The sequence below is a fragment of the Saccopteryx bilineata genome, chromosome 5 (assembly GCF_036850765.1).
Source record: "Saccopteryx bilineata isolate mSacBil1 chromosome 5, mSacBil1_pri_phased_curated, whole genome shotgun sequence".
Taxonomy (NCBI): Eukaryota; Metazoa; Chordata; class Mammalia; order Chiroptera; family Emballonuridae; genus Saccopteryx; species Saccopteryx bilineata.
This window is the reverse complement of record NC_089494.1, coordinates 240,166,697-240,186,697: the sequence shown is the minus strand read 5'-3', so window position 1 is coordinate 240,186,697 and position 20,001 is coordinate 240,166,697. Positions and strand designations below refer to the sequence as shown.

Below are 20,001 nucleotides of genomic sequence, written 5' to 3'. Positions count from 1 at the left end.
AGAGAGACCTCAAGTGAGGGAGATAAAAAAACTGGCTCTTCCAGCCTAGTTCTAAGAGATCCCGAGATTCATTGTTCAGCACAGCCCCACCCAGCCCAGCAGTGCAGAAAAAAAGGAGCAAGAATTCATGGAAGAAGCCCAAAGCAGGAGCAAAAATAATCCTTTTGACTGGAGAGTCAATTGTATCAGAGAGAGAGATAGGAAAAAAGGGCTTCAGCTAAGCACATCCAGCATCACGTTCCTTTTAACAATTACATGGAATGTTATTTTTATTATTATTAAGCGAGGAAGCAGAGACAGACTCCTGCAGGTGCACTGACCGGGATCCACCCAGCAAATCCCCTACAAATCGGCACTCTGCCCGTCTGGGTCTGCTGCTCCGTTGTTGGGCAACAGAGCTATTTTAGCACCTGAGGCGAGGCCATGGAGACATCCTCAGCACCCAGGCCAAGTTTGCTCGAACTATTCGAGCCATGGCTGTGGAAAGGGAAGAGAGAGAGAGAGAAGCAAGAGGGGGAGGGGCGGAGAAGCAGATGGGTGCTTCTCCTGTGTGCCCTGACCAGGAATCGAACCCAGGACTTCCACACACTGAGCCAATGCTCTACCACTGAGCCAACTGGCCAGAGCCATGGAATGTTTAATTAGTAAAGGAATTATGTTAAAAGCACTGTACAAAATATTTTTATTTGGTACATCAAGGAATGTACTAAATATCACTTAGATGTTATTTGATTAGAGAGAATCTCGGATTATGTAGTACACAATTTTATTTTAAATGTCTTATTATAATACTTTTGAAACTTGCAATTATTATTTGTTATTCTGGTGAGGACCACAAGTCAACATACATAGTGAAGTCTGAAAACAAATTACTTTCTCATTTTATGATCTAAGCGCCACAAATGCATAGCTGCTGTTTACTGCCATGATCAAGGAAGAAAAGAAAGGTTACAATGGGTGATCTGGCGATGATGCAGCTACTAAGTTATTTACTACTAATTTTAATGATATTTCAATTCTAATCCTCAAGGGCTCACAGTCAATTGGAATATCAAGCTTTTCAATTTGTGTAAAATAGCGCATCTTATTTAAAACTTAAGTCACATGTTTCTTATCTAAAGTTACCCTTAATGGTTCCCAAAAGGATTCTGCTCTAGCAAAGAGGAAATTCCAATATGTGTACTCACAGCAGACCCTTTCCAGTTCATTTTATTTAAAATTAGCAAAATATTTTAAAGTTAAAACTGAGTGATCTTCTATATGCCTGAGAAATATTCCAATTCTCATACAGGCAGACCTCACTATACAGTGTGTCCGTCAAGTCATCACATGGTGCACTTTTGACCGGTCACAGGAAAACAACAAAAGACAATAGAAATGTGAAATCTGCACCAAATAAAAGAAAAACTCTCCCAGTTTCATACCTATTCAGTGCAGTTCGATGTGGGCTCACACACAGATTTTTTAGGGCTCCTTAGGTAGCTATGCCGTATAGCCTCTACAGACTTGTCACTGACTGATGGCCTACCAGAACGGGGTTTCTCCACCAAACTGCCAGTTTCCTTCAACTGCTTATCCCACCGAGTAATGTTATTCCTATGTGCTGGCACTTCATTATAAACGCGCCGATATTCACGTTGCACTTTGGTCATGGATTTGAATTTAGCGAGCCACAGAACACACTGAACTTTCCTCTGTACCGTCCACATCTCGACCGGCATGGCTGTGGGCTGCTCCGCTGTACACACGGTGTTACGTCATCATCTGCGCATGTGCACATGCTGCCACATCATCCTACAGAAACTGGGAGCGTTTTCCTTTTATTTGGTGCAGATTTCACATTTCTATCGTCTTCTGTTGCTTTTCTGTGACCAGTCAAAAGTGCACCATGACTTTACGGACACATTGTATTATGGTTAGCTCTTTTTTTGTGCTTCACAAATGTTGCATTTTTTTACAAATTGAAGGCATGACCCTCCACCAGCAGAAAAGAATTTGACTCACTTTATTGGGGTGGTCTGGAACTGAACCTGCAACATCTCCGAGGTATGCCTTGATATGCAATCAACATTTTTAATTATTAAATGAGTGGTTTAGAAAGCAGGTTATGGCCTGACCAGGTGGTGACGCAGTGGATAGAGCATCAGACTGGGATGCAGAGGACCCAAGTTCAAGACCTGAGGTCACCAGCTTGAGCGCAGGCTCATCTAGTTTGAGCAAAAGCTCACCAGCTTGGACCCAAGGTCTCTGGCTCAAGCAAGGCGTTACTCGGTCTGCTGAAGGCCCGCTGTCAAGGCACACATGAGAAAGCAATCAATGAACAACTAAGGTGTCGCAATGCTCAACAAAAAACTAATGATTGATGCTTCTCATTTCTCCGTTCCTGTCTGTCCCTATCTATTCCTCTCTTTGACTCCCTCTCTGTCTCTGTAAAAAAATAAAATTAAATTAAAAAAAGAAAAAAGAAAGCAGGTTCTGGAGTCAGATTCACTGACATGAAATCCAGTCCACTATCCTTGAGATCCTAGGAAAATTAACCTAAGACTCAGTTAGTTACCTTATAAGAATATAGATGAATACAAACCAAACTAGCACCAACGTGTTTACTAAATGACACTACTACTACTATTGATTTCCTAATCAATAGTAGACATTGCTATTGGCACTAGGGATGCCAAGCTGGACAAATGAACTAGGGCCTCTGCCTTCAAAGAGTGGCTGCTCTAATGGGAGATACTGAAATGAACAGTCTTGCAAATGGTCACGTTTCCTCTTGCAAATATTACATTTTCATGTTTTCTCTTGGAAATACAACCAAGATTTCATACTGCAATTAATTAGCAAAGGTACCTAAGACAGGAGAAGAGAGCAGAGAGGGGTCAGGAGTCAGGGATAGGGGTCAGGAGTCTGTAGCAGAATTGCCAGTCTCCAGACAGGCAAGGAATCTGTCACAGCTTCGAGCCCCAGAGCAGTGACAGCCAAACTTGACTCTCAGCAGAAAGACAAGTTTTAGCTTTTAGTGAAAAGAAAAAAAAAAATTCCACCTCAGCCCTGCAGAAAAACCACAACTATTTTAGGTGTAACTTTGAGACACACATAAAAGCTCTCTCTGCTGAAAGTCAGCTCCTCTCAGGACTTCGCAGGTCCTGATGCCACCAATCACCCAGCAGTTTGCCGGGGCCCCTCTTTAACAGTTCCTGTGTCTAGAGGACCTGGTGTCATACTGTACTGTCACCATCGTTTTACGTGTCTCCTACGCCACACTTCAAGTGCCTTTCTACGGTTAAAAAAAAAAAAGGAGGCCCTGGCCGGTTGGCTCAGCGGTAGAGCGTCGGCCTAGCGTGCGGAGGACCCGGGTTCGATTCCCGGCCAGGGCACATAGGAGAAGCGCCCATTTGCTTCTCCACCCCTCCGCCGCGCTTTCCTCACTGTCTCTCTCTTCCCCTCCCGCAGCCAAGGCTCCATTGGAGCAAAGATGGCCCGGGCGCTGGGCATGGCTCTGTGGCCTCTGCCTCAGGCGCTAGAGTGGCTCTGGTCGCAATATGGCAACGCCCAGGATGGGCAGAGCATCGCCCCCTGGGGGGCAGAGCACCGCCCCTGGTGGGCGTGCCGGGTGGATCCCGGTGGGGCGCATGCGGGAGTCTGTCTGACTGTCTCTCCCTGTTTCCAGCTTCAGAAAAATGAAAAAAAAAAAAAAAAAAAGAAACAGGCCCCAAATGAAGTCACCCATGCTAAACTCCACAGTATCTAACCCAACTGCAGTTTCAGACTCTCCCTGGAAGTTCATCTTTATTCTGCAGAACAGCTCCCTGAAGTCACTCCCCAAGGAAAGTGACCAGGACTAAAACAACCCACTTGCTGAAATAACCTCCTTGCCCTGCCTCCGTTGCCTAGAGAAGTCTCCCACTGCACACCACGCCTGGGAGCTGCTTTCCATTTGCTAAACGAGATGCCTCCCGGTTCATCAGTCACGGAACAAAACCAATTAGATCTTCAAATTTACTTGGCTGAATTTTGTTTTTTCATACTACCTCCTTCACACCCAGCCCAGTGACCAGTAGTACCAAATAGGTGCTGACTAGGTATCTGTTGAATTATTAACTCATGCCAAGCACTGTGCCAGGCAGTAGATATACAGACAGTAGAAACCTGGCCTTTGACAAAGAACAAATTATTTAGTGGGGAGAGACAGAGTCAGCAACTCAAATATGCGAACGGCACTCATGGAAGAACGTAATGCCAACTGTGGAGGGAAGCTCACAGAGCGAATGTCCAGACAGAATAAAGAGAAGGGATGCCCCCCAATTAAATGGGTGAAAGCTGAAGAGGTCCAGGCAGTTCTAAGATGGATACAGCCTCTGGGAAACAGTGTTCAAGAGAAATGACGTGACAAAAATAAAGTTTTAAGAGAAGAAAAGGTTGGTTGAAATAGGTAAATTAATAGAAGTCAAATTTAGAAAACAATGAAAATATAATTGTTTAAAATGACTAAATTCACCCAAATTGAATACTTAACAACTTATCATAAAAGTTCTTACCTCCCTGAAATTCCTTTTGTTGACCCCGGAATCTCTGGTACAGGCCGATGTCTCAGCAGGAAAGACCGAGATGGCCTTGAGACCAACTTGCTACGACTTCTCATCGGTGGCAGGAAGGGCGATGACGGAACATACAAATCATTGACAACCATTTCTCCTTGAAATTTAAAGAAAGGGGATGGCGGTGATCTTTCTAATGAACCATTAGTCCCACTTCCAGAATTTGCTTCTGATACTGAACAGCTAGGGGAAGAAAGGCATTCAGGGTCTACGTTAGGAAGCTTGCTCACATTTTTTGAGATCAAATCGCCTTTCTTTGTTTGTCCTTCTTCAGTTGTACTATCCACAGTATTCTCTGTAAGCAAAGGTTCTATTTTACTAGTTTCACTACCAAATAAAGTATCTTCAAAAGAACCTGAATTCCGGTGTGGTTCTTCTTCCGGAATGGGAAAGTTGTGTTTAGGAAGAGACAGCTTAGCATCCGATTTAAGAGGCTGGCTATTTTCCACACTAATGTCATCTTGAACAAGGTTTTTTGTAACAGTCTCCAACTGCCGTGAGCTAGGTGTCTGAATACTACTGGAATCTGGAAGTTCTAGGCAGGTATCCAGCTCAGAAGATGGAGCATGGTGATCCTTTGAAGTCTCATCATTTGTCTTTGTTTTATGAATATTTGCATATATTGGGAGATCTTGCATTTTTGACAGGATTATCTGTAACTGTTTAATTATCCTCCTCCGGTGTCCGGTAGGTGAGATTCCAATTTTGTGTAGCACATTGTCATTTACTGCTACACAGTCCTTCACGGTATTCAAACCAGACTCACGGAAGTGAGGGACGTACTGCTCCAGATTAATGCTCATCAGGAAATCTCTGATGTCAACATTTACTTCGCCGACTGAGGACATAATGGTGGCTTCATTACTAAGCTGATTTATAAAAGGTGGCACAATGAGGTACACGCACAGGAGGGTGTGCTGCTGTACTGGCTTTTCCTCTCGTCCTGGCAGCAGAAGAATGTCTCAGAAAGCGATTTTCTCCATCGTGAGGGGCTTACGTGCTCAAGCCTAGAAAAAAAATTAATTTATTAGGACACTTAAGTTATTAGAACCTAGCGCCACACTATAAACTTTCTCTGAAGAAACACAACAGAAACAAGGATAATTATTATAACCCACTGAGCATTTGGGATCTCTGGGCATTACTCTGGTGCCCTGGAAGGTCAGTCCTAGGCAGAGTAGGAAGGTAGCGGACAGAAATGCAATGGGAGTATCAAACGATTTTTTTCTTTTCTTTCTTTTTTTTTTCTTTAGGTGAGAGAAGGGGAGATAATGAGTCAGACTCTTGCACGTGCCCTGAACAGGATCCAGCCGGCAACCCCATCTGGGGCCGATGCTCGGACCACCTGAGCTATCCTCAGTACCTGCGGTCAACACTTGAGCCAATTAAGCCACTGGCTGTGGGAGGGGAAGAGGGAGAGAAAAGGAAAAGGGAGGGGGAGAAAAGCAGATGGTCACCTCTCCCATGTGTCCTGACCAGGAATGAAACCCAGGATGTCCAAAGGCCAAGGCCAGTGCTCCATCCACTGAGCCACCAGCCAGGGCCCAAATGATGATTTTCAAAGAGATTAAAACTGATTGTCAAAAGAATGTAAAATGAACATGTGTCAAAATGTCATTCAACTCATTAACGAAGGAACCAATAAGATGGTAAGGTTAGTTCTAAGAGCATTTGTGGAACAGGCTTATACAATCTATCAGAAAAGGCTTTTTTTTTCCTTCGGGTTTTTTTTTTTTTTTTTTTTTTTTTTAGTGTTAGAATAAGACTGGTAGCTTAGTTTTTTTAAAAAAAAGGGTTAATGTCCTACAGGGCAGTAAAACCACAGCCTTTAGAGTTGTCTTTCTACTGGGGAAAAATCTATAAGCGATCAGGTAACTTTCCAGTTCTAGGCTTTAACCAAAAAATAACTAGGAGCTGCAGCACAAGAAGTGGAGTCACTACCCTGAGGGCGGGCCTGTTACACAGTAGCCCCAACAGAGCAAGGAAAGAACATGTGTGCATTCTTTTGGTTTCCAAGCCTTAGATAACCTTCCTTCCCAGCAACTAGACAGGAGCACCTTCCCCTTTGGCGCACCTGCTTCAAAGACTCTCCTAAAAAAGCACAGTTAAGAACGTGTTTCTCAGGGCAATAATTTTCATTTCAAAAAGTCATCAGCACTCTACATGCAATACTGATACACAAGATAGGAATAGTTAGTTAATTCTTAAACACATTATAAAACAGGAAGTAAGTTAATGTGAAAGGAAAGCGAAAACGTTTAAAGGTCACCTTTTCCTTTATACGCACGCAGCAGATTCACTTAGCTTCATGTTTCTCCCAAATAACATGAATCAGTTTTTCTAAAAGCTGATTTATCTAGGTTCTTTTTTTACAGCTCTGTTTAGTTTGCAAACATGTGCATGTGCAAATTTCTGAATATTATGCTCCAATAAAAAGAAAAAGGTACAGAATATGCCTAACACCCTTATACCTGAAGGAATAAAAGGAGACGCACACAACCAATGTAAGTTCACCTGAACACGGGCTGGTACACCGTTTCTGGAAATCACATGTCAAAATGGCTCTCTACACGGCACCACTCAGACGCTGCGTGTCTTACACGCCAACGACCCAGACACTATTGCCTCGACTATTTAAAACGTCAGCAAATCCTGACAAACACGTATAGTAGAAGAGTTTAAAGCACTTAAATTCAGGCAGCACTGAAGGAGCAGAGAAATAAAAATACAAACAAGAGATGAAAGGCAGGAAGTGCCTTTATCAATAAGGCACCCCTCTGTCACAATCACAATGACAAAAAGGCAGGAAAAAAATAGAAAGTGAAGCCTCAACCCCACACATAAACCTAGGTCTCAGATATACGTATGTACTACTCTTACTATACACAATTATTTAATAAAGGAACACACTAACTCTTTAGCACATCACAAAATGGGAATGATTATTGCCAAACTGGCTGGCACCTCAATCTTGGTCTTTCCGTCCTCCTGAACTGTAAGAAAATGAATGCTTGCTTTTTAGGCTAGGCTAGTGGTCGGCAAACCGCGGCTCTTTGGCACCCTTGAGTGCGGGCGCAAAGGCCAGCTTAGGAGTACCCTAATTAAGTTAATAACAATGTACCTACCTATATAGTTTAAGTTTAAAAAATTTGGCTCTCAAAAGAAATTTCAATCCTTGTACTGTTGATATTTGGCTCTGCTGACTAATGAGTTTGCCAACCACTGGGCCAGGCAGTCTGCGTATTTTGTTGTAGCAGCTTGGACTGACTAATACCCTCCTCCAGCCTTACTGCCTTTGCCCTGGTTCAGACCTTCCTTAGAGTCTCTTGCCTGGATTACTGCCTCACTCTGAACAAATCCCTGGGCCCACTCTTCATCTATCGGTAAATCACTGAGAAGCCAAATTTGGCATATCACGGCACATCCTCAACAGGATCAAGTCTAAGCTTCTTATGGTGCCATAAACACAGTCTGGTCTTGATCTAACAATAACAGCAGCAGCTACTGCTGCTGCTGTAAACAGCAATTATGTGCCAGACGCCATTCCTCGGATATATTCCCTGCAGCATAAGTGTTGCTATGTCCTCATTCCAGGCTCAGGTTCAACCTGTGCCAAACATTCTACCTACATCCTTCACTCACTTTAGCTCACTGCTAACTACTGCTCCCCAAAGCAACCAACTATTTAATCGCCCCATACCTTTTGCATATGCTATAGCTGCTTGTGAAGCTACACATTTTTAAAAATCCTCTGCACTATTTGAAATTCTGAATAGGCTGGTATTACCTCCTGTGTGAATGCTTCCTATTGACCTTAAATAGAACCACTCTGTTCAATATATAACCAGGATTCTTAAAACTTGCCAAGTGCTTGGGACATGTTTAAGAGAGAGGAGAGAATTTGGTAGGGATGACGGAATCAGTTGAGAGGCCCCTGTTGTTCGTGTCCTCATGTGTTTAATACACAAAGCCCTTTCTTTCTCGTGCAGTATACACATCTACTTCCTGGGTGGCTGATTCAGGGACGAAGACACCATGTGTTTTACCCAAAACCATCCCTCTCCACTATCAGTCAACACGCTAAATATGGTTAGTGAACCTGATTCCTTTTTGTGACTAGAAGAGGCTCCCTACCACGGGCCCTACATAATTCTCTGTGCACTTTAATATCAGTTCCATCCTCCAGTCGCCTGACTTGTAAACTGTCTTCCCCACTGCACGGTGTTCACAGTTCCCCGTCTTCCCTTAGAGGCTGCTAGTCCACTTGTAATCATCAGAGGCAACAACAGATGGACGTGCCTAACTATAAGGGTCTCCTGTGGTCAAACTCCTTAATAAGGAAACTGAAGCCTCCACATTCTGGCCTCCACTTGGGCACCATGGCACGCATGCTGTGCTCCAGGTCAGCCGTTGTCCAGGTGCCGGTCAGTGGATCTGCTGTACAGCAAAACAAGTGCTGATGATTGGCCCAGGAATCTGTATTTGTAACATACCAATGATGACTGGGATGCACAACAACACTTAGTAATTACAGTTTTAAATTCCTCACACTCCCCAGTAGGCTTTATACCATCTCACCTGAACCTAGCTCATCCTTCTCCTCCTAACACGCTGTCCACGAGTGGGAAGTCAGACTCAAGTCCTACCTCCTCCACTTTCTAGCAGTGTAAACATAGGCACAGGTATGTATGTCGGTTTTCTTAACCATAACATGGAAACATTCAAAGGTACCTCTGCACCGGTTAAGATTAAATGAGATAATCCATCTGTTGGTGTTAAAATAGTGCTTAGAATATGCTAAGTGCTTAGCAAACATTCACCACCATCATTATAATTATTTCTTTTCATCACTGCAGTCATTATCTTCCCACAGCTGAAATCTTTCCCATTCTTTGAAGTCTCACTCAAATGCTACTTCCATCACAAGGTTTCTACTGAACAAGAAATAGAACTCTCTTCTTTATAGTCCCACAGCAGTTACTTGTTAGAGCACTAATTATATTTTATTCATTCGATAGTAACCTACAGAAGTGGGGTAATATAGTGCAAAAGCCAAGATTCTGGAGCTGAATGAACAACCTGGGTCAAATCCCAATTCCCCCCCTCTCTCTGGCTCAGTTTGTTCATCAGGAAAATGGGAGTAATAAGTACCTACTTCACAGAGCTGCTGCAAGGGTTTAGAACACCAACTGCACACAACAAATGCTACATAACTGTCGGCCGTTAGAATTACCTTCTCTTATCCCATTATAAACTAATAACTCTGCCAGGATGATGACCAGCCTATATAAATTACCCAATAAATTCCAGTCAAATTATGTGTTTATAAACTTAATGGATGACGGGCATGCAGAACATGTTTAGAGAATGTGCAGCTGGCATGACCGATGTGGTGGCGCATCTGGCCATCCCATCCTCCCCCATTTCCAACAGGAAGAAGAAGTAAAAGGGAAGAAACATTCAGGAGCACCTACTGTATGCCTGGCTTGCAATATCACTTAAGCATGATCTTATTATTTCATTGAGCACTGCACCCTGGACCTACATCCTGAAGTGACTACTTCTCACCACCTGCCCTGCTCACATCCCAGTCCAAGCCATTATCTGATGTATCTTACACCATGACAACAGCCTCCTGATTGATAGTTCAGATTCTGTCCTGGTCTCCTACCCTACGCTCCTCCACACACACACAATATATTCTCAATATAGCAGCCAGATGACGTAGTTTGTAACAAAAGTCATTCCCTGAGACTTCTCAGCTGTCCCTGGCTTTCCCCCTCCAGTACTCCATGGCCACCAAGTTGGCCTCAGTCCTATTCTCACCTCACGACCTTAGCTCTCGCCTTTCCATCTCTTTTTCAGTCTGCTTCCTCCACATATATCAGTGACTCATGGTTCACTCCATCACCTGAGCAAGTCTCTGCTCACACAGGCCCCTTTACAGAGGCCTTCCCTAATCCCCTGATGCACAGAAGCATGCCTTGTGCCTCAGTACTCCTTAACCTTGCTTTATCTATATCCATGGCATTTGTTACTCCCGGACATCAGTGGCCTGTTCCAAGAGGGCAGAAACCTTGTCTTGTCCAATGCTCCAGCCCTTAAGTTTGAACACTGTCAGGCACATAGCTGGTGTTCAGTAAATGTTAGCAAACAATGAGTTCTTCCCAGCTTTGAGATTTAAGAGTGGAAAGTATACTTTTCAAGTTTTGTCTATTTAGGTCACCAGATTTGTAAGGAGCAGAGACAGGATTCAAACACAGACTTCTCTAATTCATCTAACCACAAAAAAGAAATCACATCAGGAGTTAGGGATTGGCAGGAGGGCAGCTGAAAACATACCAACCACCCATGGGGTATTTAACAACTCATGGGTTGGAACAGCCTTCCCCATCCCAATGCCTCAAGTAAGGAAAACCACTACAGTGACCCCCTCCCCACCCCACCCCCAGCCACCACCAGCGCAGTTTTGTCATTTCTCCTAGTCTAGTTAGGAAACAGAACAACTGAAAACCATGGGTCTCCCTTTAACCAGAAGGTCATTAATTATTCAATGCTAATAACTTCTGGAATCACCTATTCCCAACTCCAATATCTTATAGGAAGGAAAAACTAACATAGTACAATTGAATTTGGTCATAAATTTAATCCACATTTTTCAAAGCATAACATTTTAAAATGAGAAACATAACCTCAGATTCTTTAGAAGCTGCAAATGTGTCAAAATAACAGGTTTAACAGTCACAGAATCACAGAACTGAAAGGAACCTCAGAAAATACCAAATAAAAAGAAATTAAACTGCCGCACGAATAGTGAAACTTTTTAATGTTATCAATACAAATCTTACAGATTGTAAGAACAATGATAGTTGATTGTATTTCAGAATACAAGGAGATGATTCTCAATAGAGTGGAACCATCTCCCTGGGGGAAATCCAGAAACGTGTAAGAAGATGCTTTTGCTGGTCCTAAGAGCTGAGTGGCACCAGTAGTTAGGAAAGGGGATTAATACCATCTTTCAGTACTCCCATAGGGTGTCTGGCACTAGAGGTAAGAGAAGTGTCCCTGCCTTTAAATGCTAATAAACTTATTGTGGAAAAATAACTAATCCTTTAAAAAAGAATTAGGGAGCTCCATCTGGATAACTTGCTGAACTAATTAGTTCAGGTGACAGATCTTAAAGGATTGCACCTTTGTGACAGTACACAATATAGTCCCCCCAAAAATAGGTATTGTGGTATTTGCTTATCAAGTAAACTCGCTATTTAATACCAACACTTTAACTCCAAGTATTCACAAAGTCAACATGTTCTACTTTGTTCCCCACAACTATGCAGAAGAGGAAGTGGTTTTGAGAAAATATACTTGTTGTCGTATTACTCTATCACATAGTATGAGCAGACTGCAGAAGGTCACAGGTCAAGGATCCTAACTTACTGTTCCAACCTAAGAGCTCAGTCCCCGGTTCACCGGTCACTTAGCACCCTCTCCTCTAACATCCACTCGCCTACATCAGCTTGGGGCAACACTACCCCCCTCCCATTAAACCCCTTACAGGAAACCCAATTTCCTCAATCTGGCCATCACTCTTCACTGTGGTCACCTCCACTGCCTGTGTGTGCTCTGACCTCCACTGCCTCTGTGCTCTCTACCTTGACCACTACTTTCTCTCCATCAAAACACATCCAACCTCTTTCATTCTCTCCCAGACTCGCATTGTTAACAATAATAGCCAGTATCCGTGGAGTGTTAACAAACCATCTGTGTCATCCTCAGAGCTGCCTTAGGAGGGAAGTCTCACTCCCCAAGCCCCTGTAAACAGTGGAACCAGAGTTCTGAGAGTCAGACGCCACCACCTGTGCTGCCTAGGAGTTACACAGCTGATTCAGCTGCTGAGGGGGAGTGAAGGACTTCATATTTCTCTCTCCTCTGACTGTCTAGTTGGGCACTTATAGCCACTAGAGCAGGGGTCCCCAAACTGCGGCCCCCTGACACCATTTATCCGCCCCCACCGCACTTCCGGAAGGGGCACCTCTTTCATTGGTGGTCAGTGAGAGGAGCACATTGACCATCTCATTAGCCAAAAGCAGGCCCATAGTTCCCATTGAAATACTGGTCAGTTTGTTGATTTAAATTTACTTGTTCTTTATTTTAAATATTGTATTTGTTCCCGTTTTGTTTTTTTTACTTTAAAATAAGATACGTGCAGTGTGCATAGGGATTTGTTCATGGTTTTTGTTATAGTCCGGCCCTCCAGCAGTCTGAGGGACAGTGAACTGGCCCCCTGTGTAAAAAGTTTGGGGACCCCTGCACTAGAGAAACACTATTTAACTACACCATGCCTGGCCAACCCAAGTTTCAGACACCTTTTCAATTTGATTGTGGGTATATGTGTCCATGTAAGTAGTTAAATATGGAAACCTACATTTGTTTACATTTAATTGTTTGAGATTGAAGAACCAAAGACAAATTAAGGGAGAACACCTTTGAAGTTACCGTATAAAGAAACGTTAACATAGAATTTAGTTTATTAAAATTTATTTTGCACCTATCATTGCAGAAAGGCAGTTAATGAAGAACTATGTAAGACAACAGTATGAAAACAAAATGACATAATCGATTACGGCCAAAGAATTCACTGCCCACCTGAGGAGTCAATGGTGATGGGATAGAAAAAACTGCTTGACTGTAACAGAAAGTATTGGAGCACTGTTTGAAAAGGTACTTAACCATGGCTTTAAAGGTTTAACTTTGAATGTGATGCAAAAGAACACAGGGATCTGGAGCAACCCAAGTGCTGAGGGATGAACGAAATATGCTAAATATATACAATTGAATACTATACAGTGTGAAACACGAAGGAAATTCTGCAATATGCTACCAACATGGATGAACCTTGAGGACATTATGCTAAAGGAAATAAACCAGTCTAAAAAGGACGGTTTGGTTCTCCTTACATGACGTATATTAAGTAGTCCAATTCATAAAAGGATGGTGCTTACCAGGGGCCAGCAGCAGGGGAGGGTGGGGTTCAATGGATACAGCGGCTCGGTTCTGCACAATGGAAAAGCTCTGGAGATCTGTTTCACCACAGTGTATGGATACTTAATGCTTTTACTGAACTATACACTTAAAAGTAGTTGAACACTGTGTTTATCACAATAAGGAGGAGGCAGGGAGACTGACTAGAGATCTGGGCTTTCAGCTTTTTTGTTTAAATGGAACTCCCCGTGCATACACTGGCTTTTTCCTCTGCTGTGGCAACCAATTCAAGTCTCACAAGTGTATCCCACCACATGCAGAAATCTTCTCTACCTATTCTGTTCCCCCATAATTCCTCACTGATTCCACACACAGAGACAGCAGCACAGTGCTCGGGGACCAGGCTGCCTGAATCCAAGTCTGGTCTTCACCACTTGTTAACTGTGCGCTTTGATTACATTATTTAACTTCCCTGGCTCAGTTTGCTTGTCTGTATAATAAGGATAACTTACCTCACATCTAATAGGATTAATATTAGCATTAAGTAATATATGTAAGGTATATGTAACAGTACCTGACATGAATTATAAATGTTGGCTATTATTATCACTTCATCTGTTATATTCAATATGCACTGGGTCATATTCATAATAGATTACTGAACTTGGTTTGACTGGTATTCTTCTGCCCACCTAGTAATATTACATTCCTTTAATTTACACTGTAAATTATTCCTCTAATAAACCTACAAAGCACCTAACACAGCAGTAAACAGTTTTATTAATTTAGTAAAATACAGATGTGGTTAGAGTAGTGAGAATAATGATCTTCCCGAAGACCTCAGACTTGGGACAGAGACCAGTGATTACCAGGGATCCCAGCTCTGCTGTGCGCTGGGTGTATGGCCTTGGGAAGGTTCCTTTATTTCTCTGAGCCTCACTGTTGTCATGTGTAAGCAGTGATGACAACAGTGCCTACACCACAGGACTGCTTTGAGGATGAAATAAGTAAATATACATAAAGATGTTAGAACAGACCCTGGCAAGTAATAATAAGCATTGCTGAGTTTTGAAATAGCTAGGCTCTGGGCAAAGGCATTTGTGGCTTGGATCAAGGAGGCATTACTGTTCTAAGTTATGTTTTGATTACTTTATGTACTGTGCAATCTGAAAAATACAACTCTTTCAAAATATGGAACTTAATATCTACTTCCACATCCAGTGAAGGCCGGAAGTGATAATTCCTTTACTTGTTATGAGAAGTTATCAGTGGCGTTAAGTAGTACCTAGGTTAGGTTTTATAGATAGTATCTTAATAATTATGTGGTTGATAATCTCCTTAGCTTCACTTAACTTCAGTAAGCCTTTTCTCTTTCAAGCTGTCCACCTAGATTTTAAGTTAACTGGCAAATGTTTGAGACTTATTTTCCATTAGAGATCTTTAAAGCACAGCCATAAATCTTGGGCAACCAGAGAAAGACTTTGTCTTCCTGAGTTCCTACTAGAGCAGAAGCAGGGATAATTAAAAGTACTAAGTGAAGCCTGCATCCCTGTGGAGGACTGCCAGCTGTGTGCCCCTCTGACCTGAACAGCTACCTCTGCCCTGTGCCAGCTCTCTCCTACCCTCTCTGCAATCTGGCCACATCTAGCAGGAAGGGGAATCAGACCGCTTAGAACGCTTGATATAAACACAGGCATGTGTTCTTCAAGATTGTGTTCCATTTCATGCTACACTGAACATAGCTTAATTTACTCACATCAAAACTAACATTATATTTCAATAAACAGATTTTAAAATATACACTTATAACATGCGCACTTTATATATATACATATTTTAAAATTTAATACAAGTGTGTAACCCATCATTTCTCTGAATTTGAGCTGCATTTTTAGACTAACAACCAGATGTTTCAAAATAGCCTACTGTGAACCGTTTCCTCTCTTTGCATTTATAAATAGCACCCTGACCTCTTTTCCAACTGAATTTGAGGGCTTATTCCTAGTGGTTCTGTAACTGTCAGTCTCTTTTTGTTAGAAAAAGAGGATACCTCAGCAAATGTCTCCCAATTTGTTGATTCATTTGTTACAATTGCTATTCATTCAATAAATATTTAAGGAACACAGTTTACTCTCTCCAAGATAACAGCAGGAAATATTTGCAGTTCAAGATAACAGCACCTACAAGCTCATTTGAGAAGACTTAAGTGCTACAAAGAAAGTGAAGATGCAAGGTCTTCCCTCAAGGAGTTTAAAACCAAAAGGGCAGATTAGACACAGCTACAAGCACAGGAAAATAGCACGCCTAGAAACAGTCAATTCTCTACTACAGCAATAAACACCAGTAAAGAAGGAATATCAAACTTGGAAGATTATGATGTACCCAAAATAGCACTCAAATAGTAAAGATAAGAAAAATCAAATCAAATTTTGTAACCTTGACTTTCACCTGGTTTACATTTAAAGTACAGAGAGAAGAAGCACCATCATCTTTCATGGAACGCCAAGGAACTCTCAAAGTCTCCAGTTTAATGAAAGTTAAGTGAAATATGCAGTAATCTGAGCCTTGAGGATGGAGCGCTTAGTGAAGGAGTTATGGAAAGGAGCTTCAAGAAGTGTGGGAGAAATGTAGCAGAAGAGAGCAGCATCTTAAGTGGAAGGAATTCCCAAAGGGGGGCACAGGAGGAGAGGTCTTCAGGCAACAGCACGGAGTGAGAGTAGCTGGGAGGGCCCAAGGGTTTAATAAAAGGCGGTGATGCCATAAAGAAAGCTGGAATTGGTCATGGAAGGCCTTGAAGAGCAGGCTGGATTCTGAACTTCATCAAGATACTGTGAAAGCACTTTGGCAATGATTGCCCTGACCAGATATCTCAGCTGCTTAGAGCATCTTCCCAAAGCAGAAAGGTAACAGGTTTGATCCCCAGTCAGGGCACATTCAGGAACAGCTCAATGTTCCTGTTCTCTCTCTCTCTCTTCTTTTCTCTGTTGCTGAAATCATAAATATTTATAGATATTATTAAAAATGAAGAAGAAAGCATCTTGTTAACCACATTCACCAAGATCACCCTAGAAGCCCAAGTCACTGATAATCAGCATGGAGACCACATTTCTCTTTCTTGATCATTTCTATAACTCCAAAGGATTAAACCATTCTGTCCTTTCTTAAAGCTATGCAATGTAACAGTCCTTTTTGCATCCCACTGTGGTGAGAACTATGAAGGCAGATGCACTCTTATCAGCCCTTCCCTAAGTATTCCCTCGCCTACCCACGCACCTTTGTACAAAAATGGTATACGACAGAAACATACTTCTCCCGATTTCTTCACTGGTACTTTTACCTCTAAAGCTTCTCAAAATGATTTCTTTAACTCAGATCAGGACTCCTTTGCTTCTTCCAGGGCTAGGCTAAGGAAATAAGGTTATGCTGAGTCAAAACTGCAACAAAATTTCACAGATCAAATTTCTAGCCAGAAAAGAACAAGTGCAGAGAATACACTGACAGTTCAATTAAGGAAATAAGTGAGCAAAATGGTTTAACTATCATGAAATATTTAATCCACGCAATGTTTTAACAGAAACCTAAAATGATCAACTACAGGGGTCTAGGATTTCTCTCTCTCTCTCTCTCTCTCTCTCTCTCTCTCTCACACACACACACACACACACACACGCACACAAAAGACATCTCATAGCCTCTAATCTTTCATCAGTCACTTCTCGCCAGAACTGAGAAATATTTCCAACTTTCTCTACCTTATTAATATTTTACAGAGGATTTTTTAAACCCTTCTGTTTAGAGTAAGTGAAAAGATTGGATTTAATAGTCAATAAATAAATAAGGAAAAAAACACTCATTAAAATAAGGCTATCATAGCAATGATGATCATTTATACTTAACATTTTTATAGCATCTGTCACCACACTCTGTCAAAGTTGCAGAGAGGTGGGGTAGAAAGTAACAAACAAGACAAAATACCTTTTTGGATATCATGAGGTCTATACTCCAGAGTAGTAAGCAGTTTCTTAAACATCATAGTCTCTTAGAGTTTACAAGAAAATAGCAATTCATTATAATATGAATCCTATACTTAACCACAGTAACTAAGAAGAGTTAAATTGAAAAGTAGTAACCAAAAATCTATGAGCCTCACACTGCTAGAAAGATGTAGTGATTGAGGATTATGAGTTTGTTTCAAATGTACCATCTGATTCTCCTTCTTTGCACAACACACAAAATTTGACAGGCTTACAGAAGAAGGAAAAAACACAGACACACTTGTGCTGAGGTAAATAAGTTTATATGAGTCATTTGATTTACCCTTTAGGTATTTTAATTTAAATAAATCTTTGATACTGGCAAATCAAGTCCATAAAAAGACACTCCCGGTTTTAAGACTCACTTTCAACGTGTTAAATATACAAGATGGGCAAAAGTAGGTTTACAGTTGTGTGTACGGGAAACTCAAGAGTTTATTCATGTATTATTTATTAATTATTGTATTGTTTTCCACATTAACAACTGTAAACCTACTTCTGAAGGAGACTGGGAGAGATTTCCACTTAAAGCTCTAGCCTAGTTCTATGACCCATTTTACTTTTTCTTTCTTTTTCTTAAACTTTGTTATACAGTGGAATGTCATGAGAATTTTCCCTCAGTATGTCTCTTGTACGTGCACGAAACTCATCACTAAAAGTTTAGAGGTATTTTTCTATTTCCTTAAAAAAAAAAGTTAGCTTCCTTTTTAAAACAGCCATAACTTCACCCTCCAATTACTTTCGGGCAAAGTTCCACAAAGTCGCTGGGATGCAGAGTGCTTAAGTGCGGGAAAATCAATACCGCGCTTGTAAGTACAATACTATTATTGGTAATCAAAATAACATCCGATTAAAGGTAATTTTAAAAATAGTTTCTTTTCAATACACTTTTTTTTTTTAACCAAAAGGATACATTCCACTGAGCAGCCTACTTCAAGGACAACCTTGCCAAACTAAATAAATTGTTGCTATCACCATACAAACTTGCAACAGCCTAGAACCTTATTCCACATAAACGAGCTTGTATTTTCCTCTAATTATCAAAGGTTATATAGTTTACAATACAATTTCACGAAGGCTTCCCCCCACTGCAAAATAATCCCAGCTCGCCGCAAGGAGGCAGAGGGAAGTGCTTAAGAAAACAAGCCAAGATGAACTTACTTTACTTAATGTGATGGACACCCATTTCCCCCAAGGGACCTGTCTCCAAAAGTAAAAGAGAAAGATCAATCTGCTCCACTCACTGCCGACAGGTCGCCGGGCACGGTGCTCGGTTCAGCCAGGTGGAAGCCAAATGACTGTAATTAAAGTGAATTCACAGGCCTGTCGTCTCACGACGTACAGCGAGCAGGGTGCGGGGGAGCTGGGAGATCAGGGCAAACTCATCCTCTCTACCGAGTAAAGAACTTGGCGCCTGAAACTCGCTCAAGGGTGGCTCCTCTCTGTTTATTGTTCCTTTGGGGAGGGGTGATGGAGGGGGATGCTGACTGTCTATCCGGATTGTCACCACCGCGGACCAAACCGCATTAGTAAGTGGGGTTTTTGTATCACTTACCCGCTTCTGGTTTCCTTTCAGACGCCCACACGCGGGAGCGAAATCCAAGGGGCTGAAACCAGAGCCCAGCACTTCGAGCTCTGGAAATTTACCCGAAAAGCCTCGGCCGGACCGGAGACGGGGCTCCCACACCGGCCCGGTCCGCGCCGCCCGCCCACCCCGTGGCCCCTGGGACTCGCCTTGCGCGAGGGCCGCCAGGCTCGGGAGGCGAGGCGGGCGGAGGGGAGCGCGGGCGCCGGCGTCTCTGCCCGCCCTGCTCGCTCGTCCTCCCCCGTCCTCCCCCGTCCTCCCCCGTCGGTCCCTGGCGCAGGGCCTCCTCCTTCCCGGTCCCCGCCGGCTGCCCGGACGGCGGCCACGCGGGCGGCGCTGTCACTCGGCCGCCGCACCTGGAGGCGGGGAGCGCGCAGCTCCGGAAGCGCCGCGCCCGCCGCCGGCTCCCGGCCCAGGTGCTCGGCGCCGCGCCTCGGCTGCTTCCTCCCGGCCCGCGGGGGCGGGGAGCTGGTGCCCCGCGCGGGGGTGGCGGGGCTCAGCGGCGGGGGCGGCCGAGCTGGCCGTCCTGGTTCCGCCGCATAGTTGGGCGGCTGACTCAGTCCGGCGCGACTTGACCGCGCCTGGCACCCTCGCCACCTGGAGCGCCTCGGGCCGGGGGCTCCGGACCGGCGGGGCTGGCGAGGCTGCGAGGGCGCATCGGGAGCGGAGGTCGGCGGGGCGATGACCTCCCGGGAGGGAGATGCCGGGGGCCACTCCCGGCTCCTGCGGGCGGGTTGGGTTGTCGGTGCTCCCTGATGGGGGGTTGCTGTCAATAGGGCGGAACCTCACCGCCACTGATTAT

General features: G+C 43.3%; 1 protein-coding gene across 4 annotated transcripts in view; it reads right to left on the bottom strand.

Moving 5' to 3' along the window:
- ARAP2 (ArfGAP with RhoGAP domain, ankyrin repeat and PH domain 2) overlaps nt 1–19,781 on the bottom strand; it is a 179,100-nt gene extending 159,319 nt beyond the window's left edge. For 2 of the 4 annotated variants that reach the window (XM_066279123.1, XM_066279126.1), the window contains exons 1-2: nt 19,170–19,780; nt 4,539–5,605 (exon numbers count right to left, since the gene is read on the bottom strand). In XM_066279123.1, the coding sequence (XP_066135220.1) occupies nt 4,539–5,446 (908 nt within the window). In that variant the 5' untranslated portion in view covers nt 5,447–5,605; nt 19,170–19,780. Of the gene's footprint in view, nt 1–4,538; nt 5,606–19,169 lie in introns of all 4 variants that reach the window. The other 2 variants (XM_066279125.1, XM_066279124.1) reach the window with 2 other exon arrangements.
- Nucleotides 19,782–20,001: the final 220 nt, after the last annotated feature.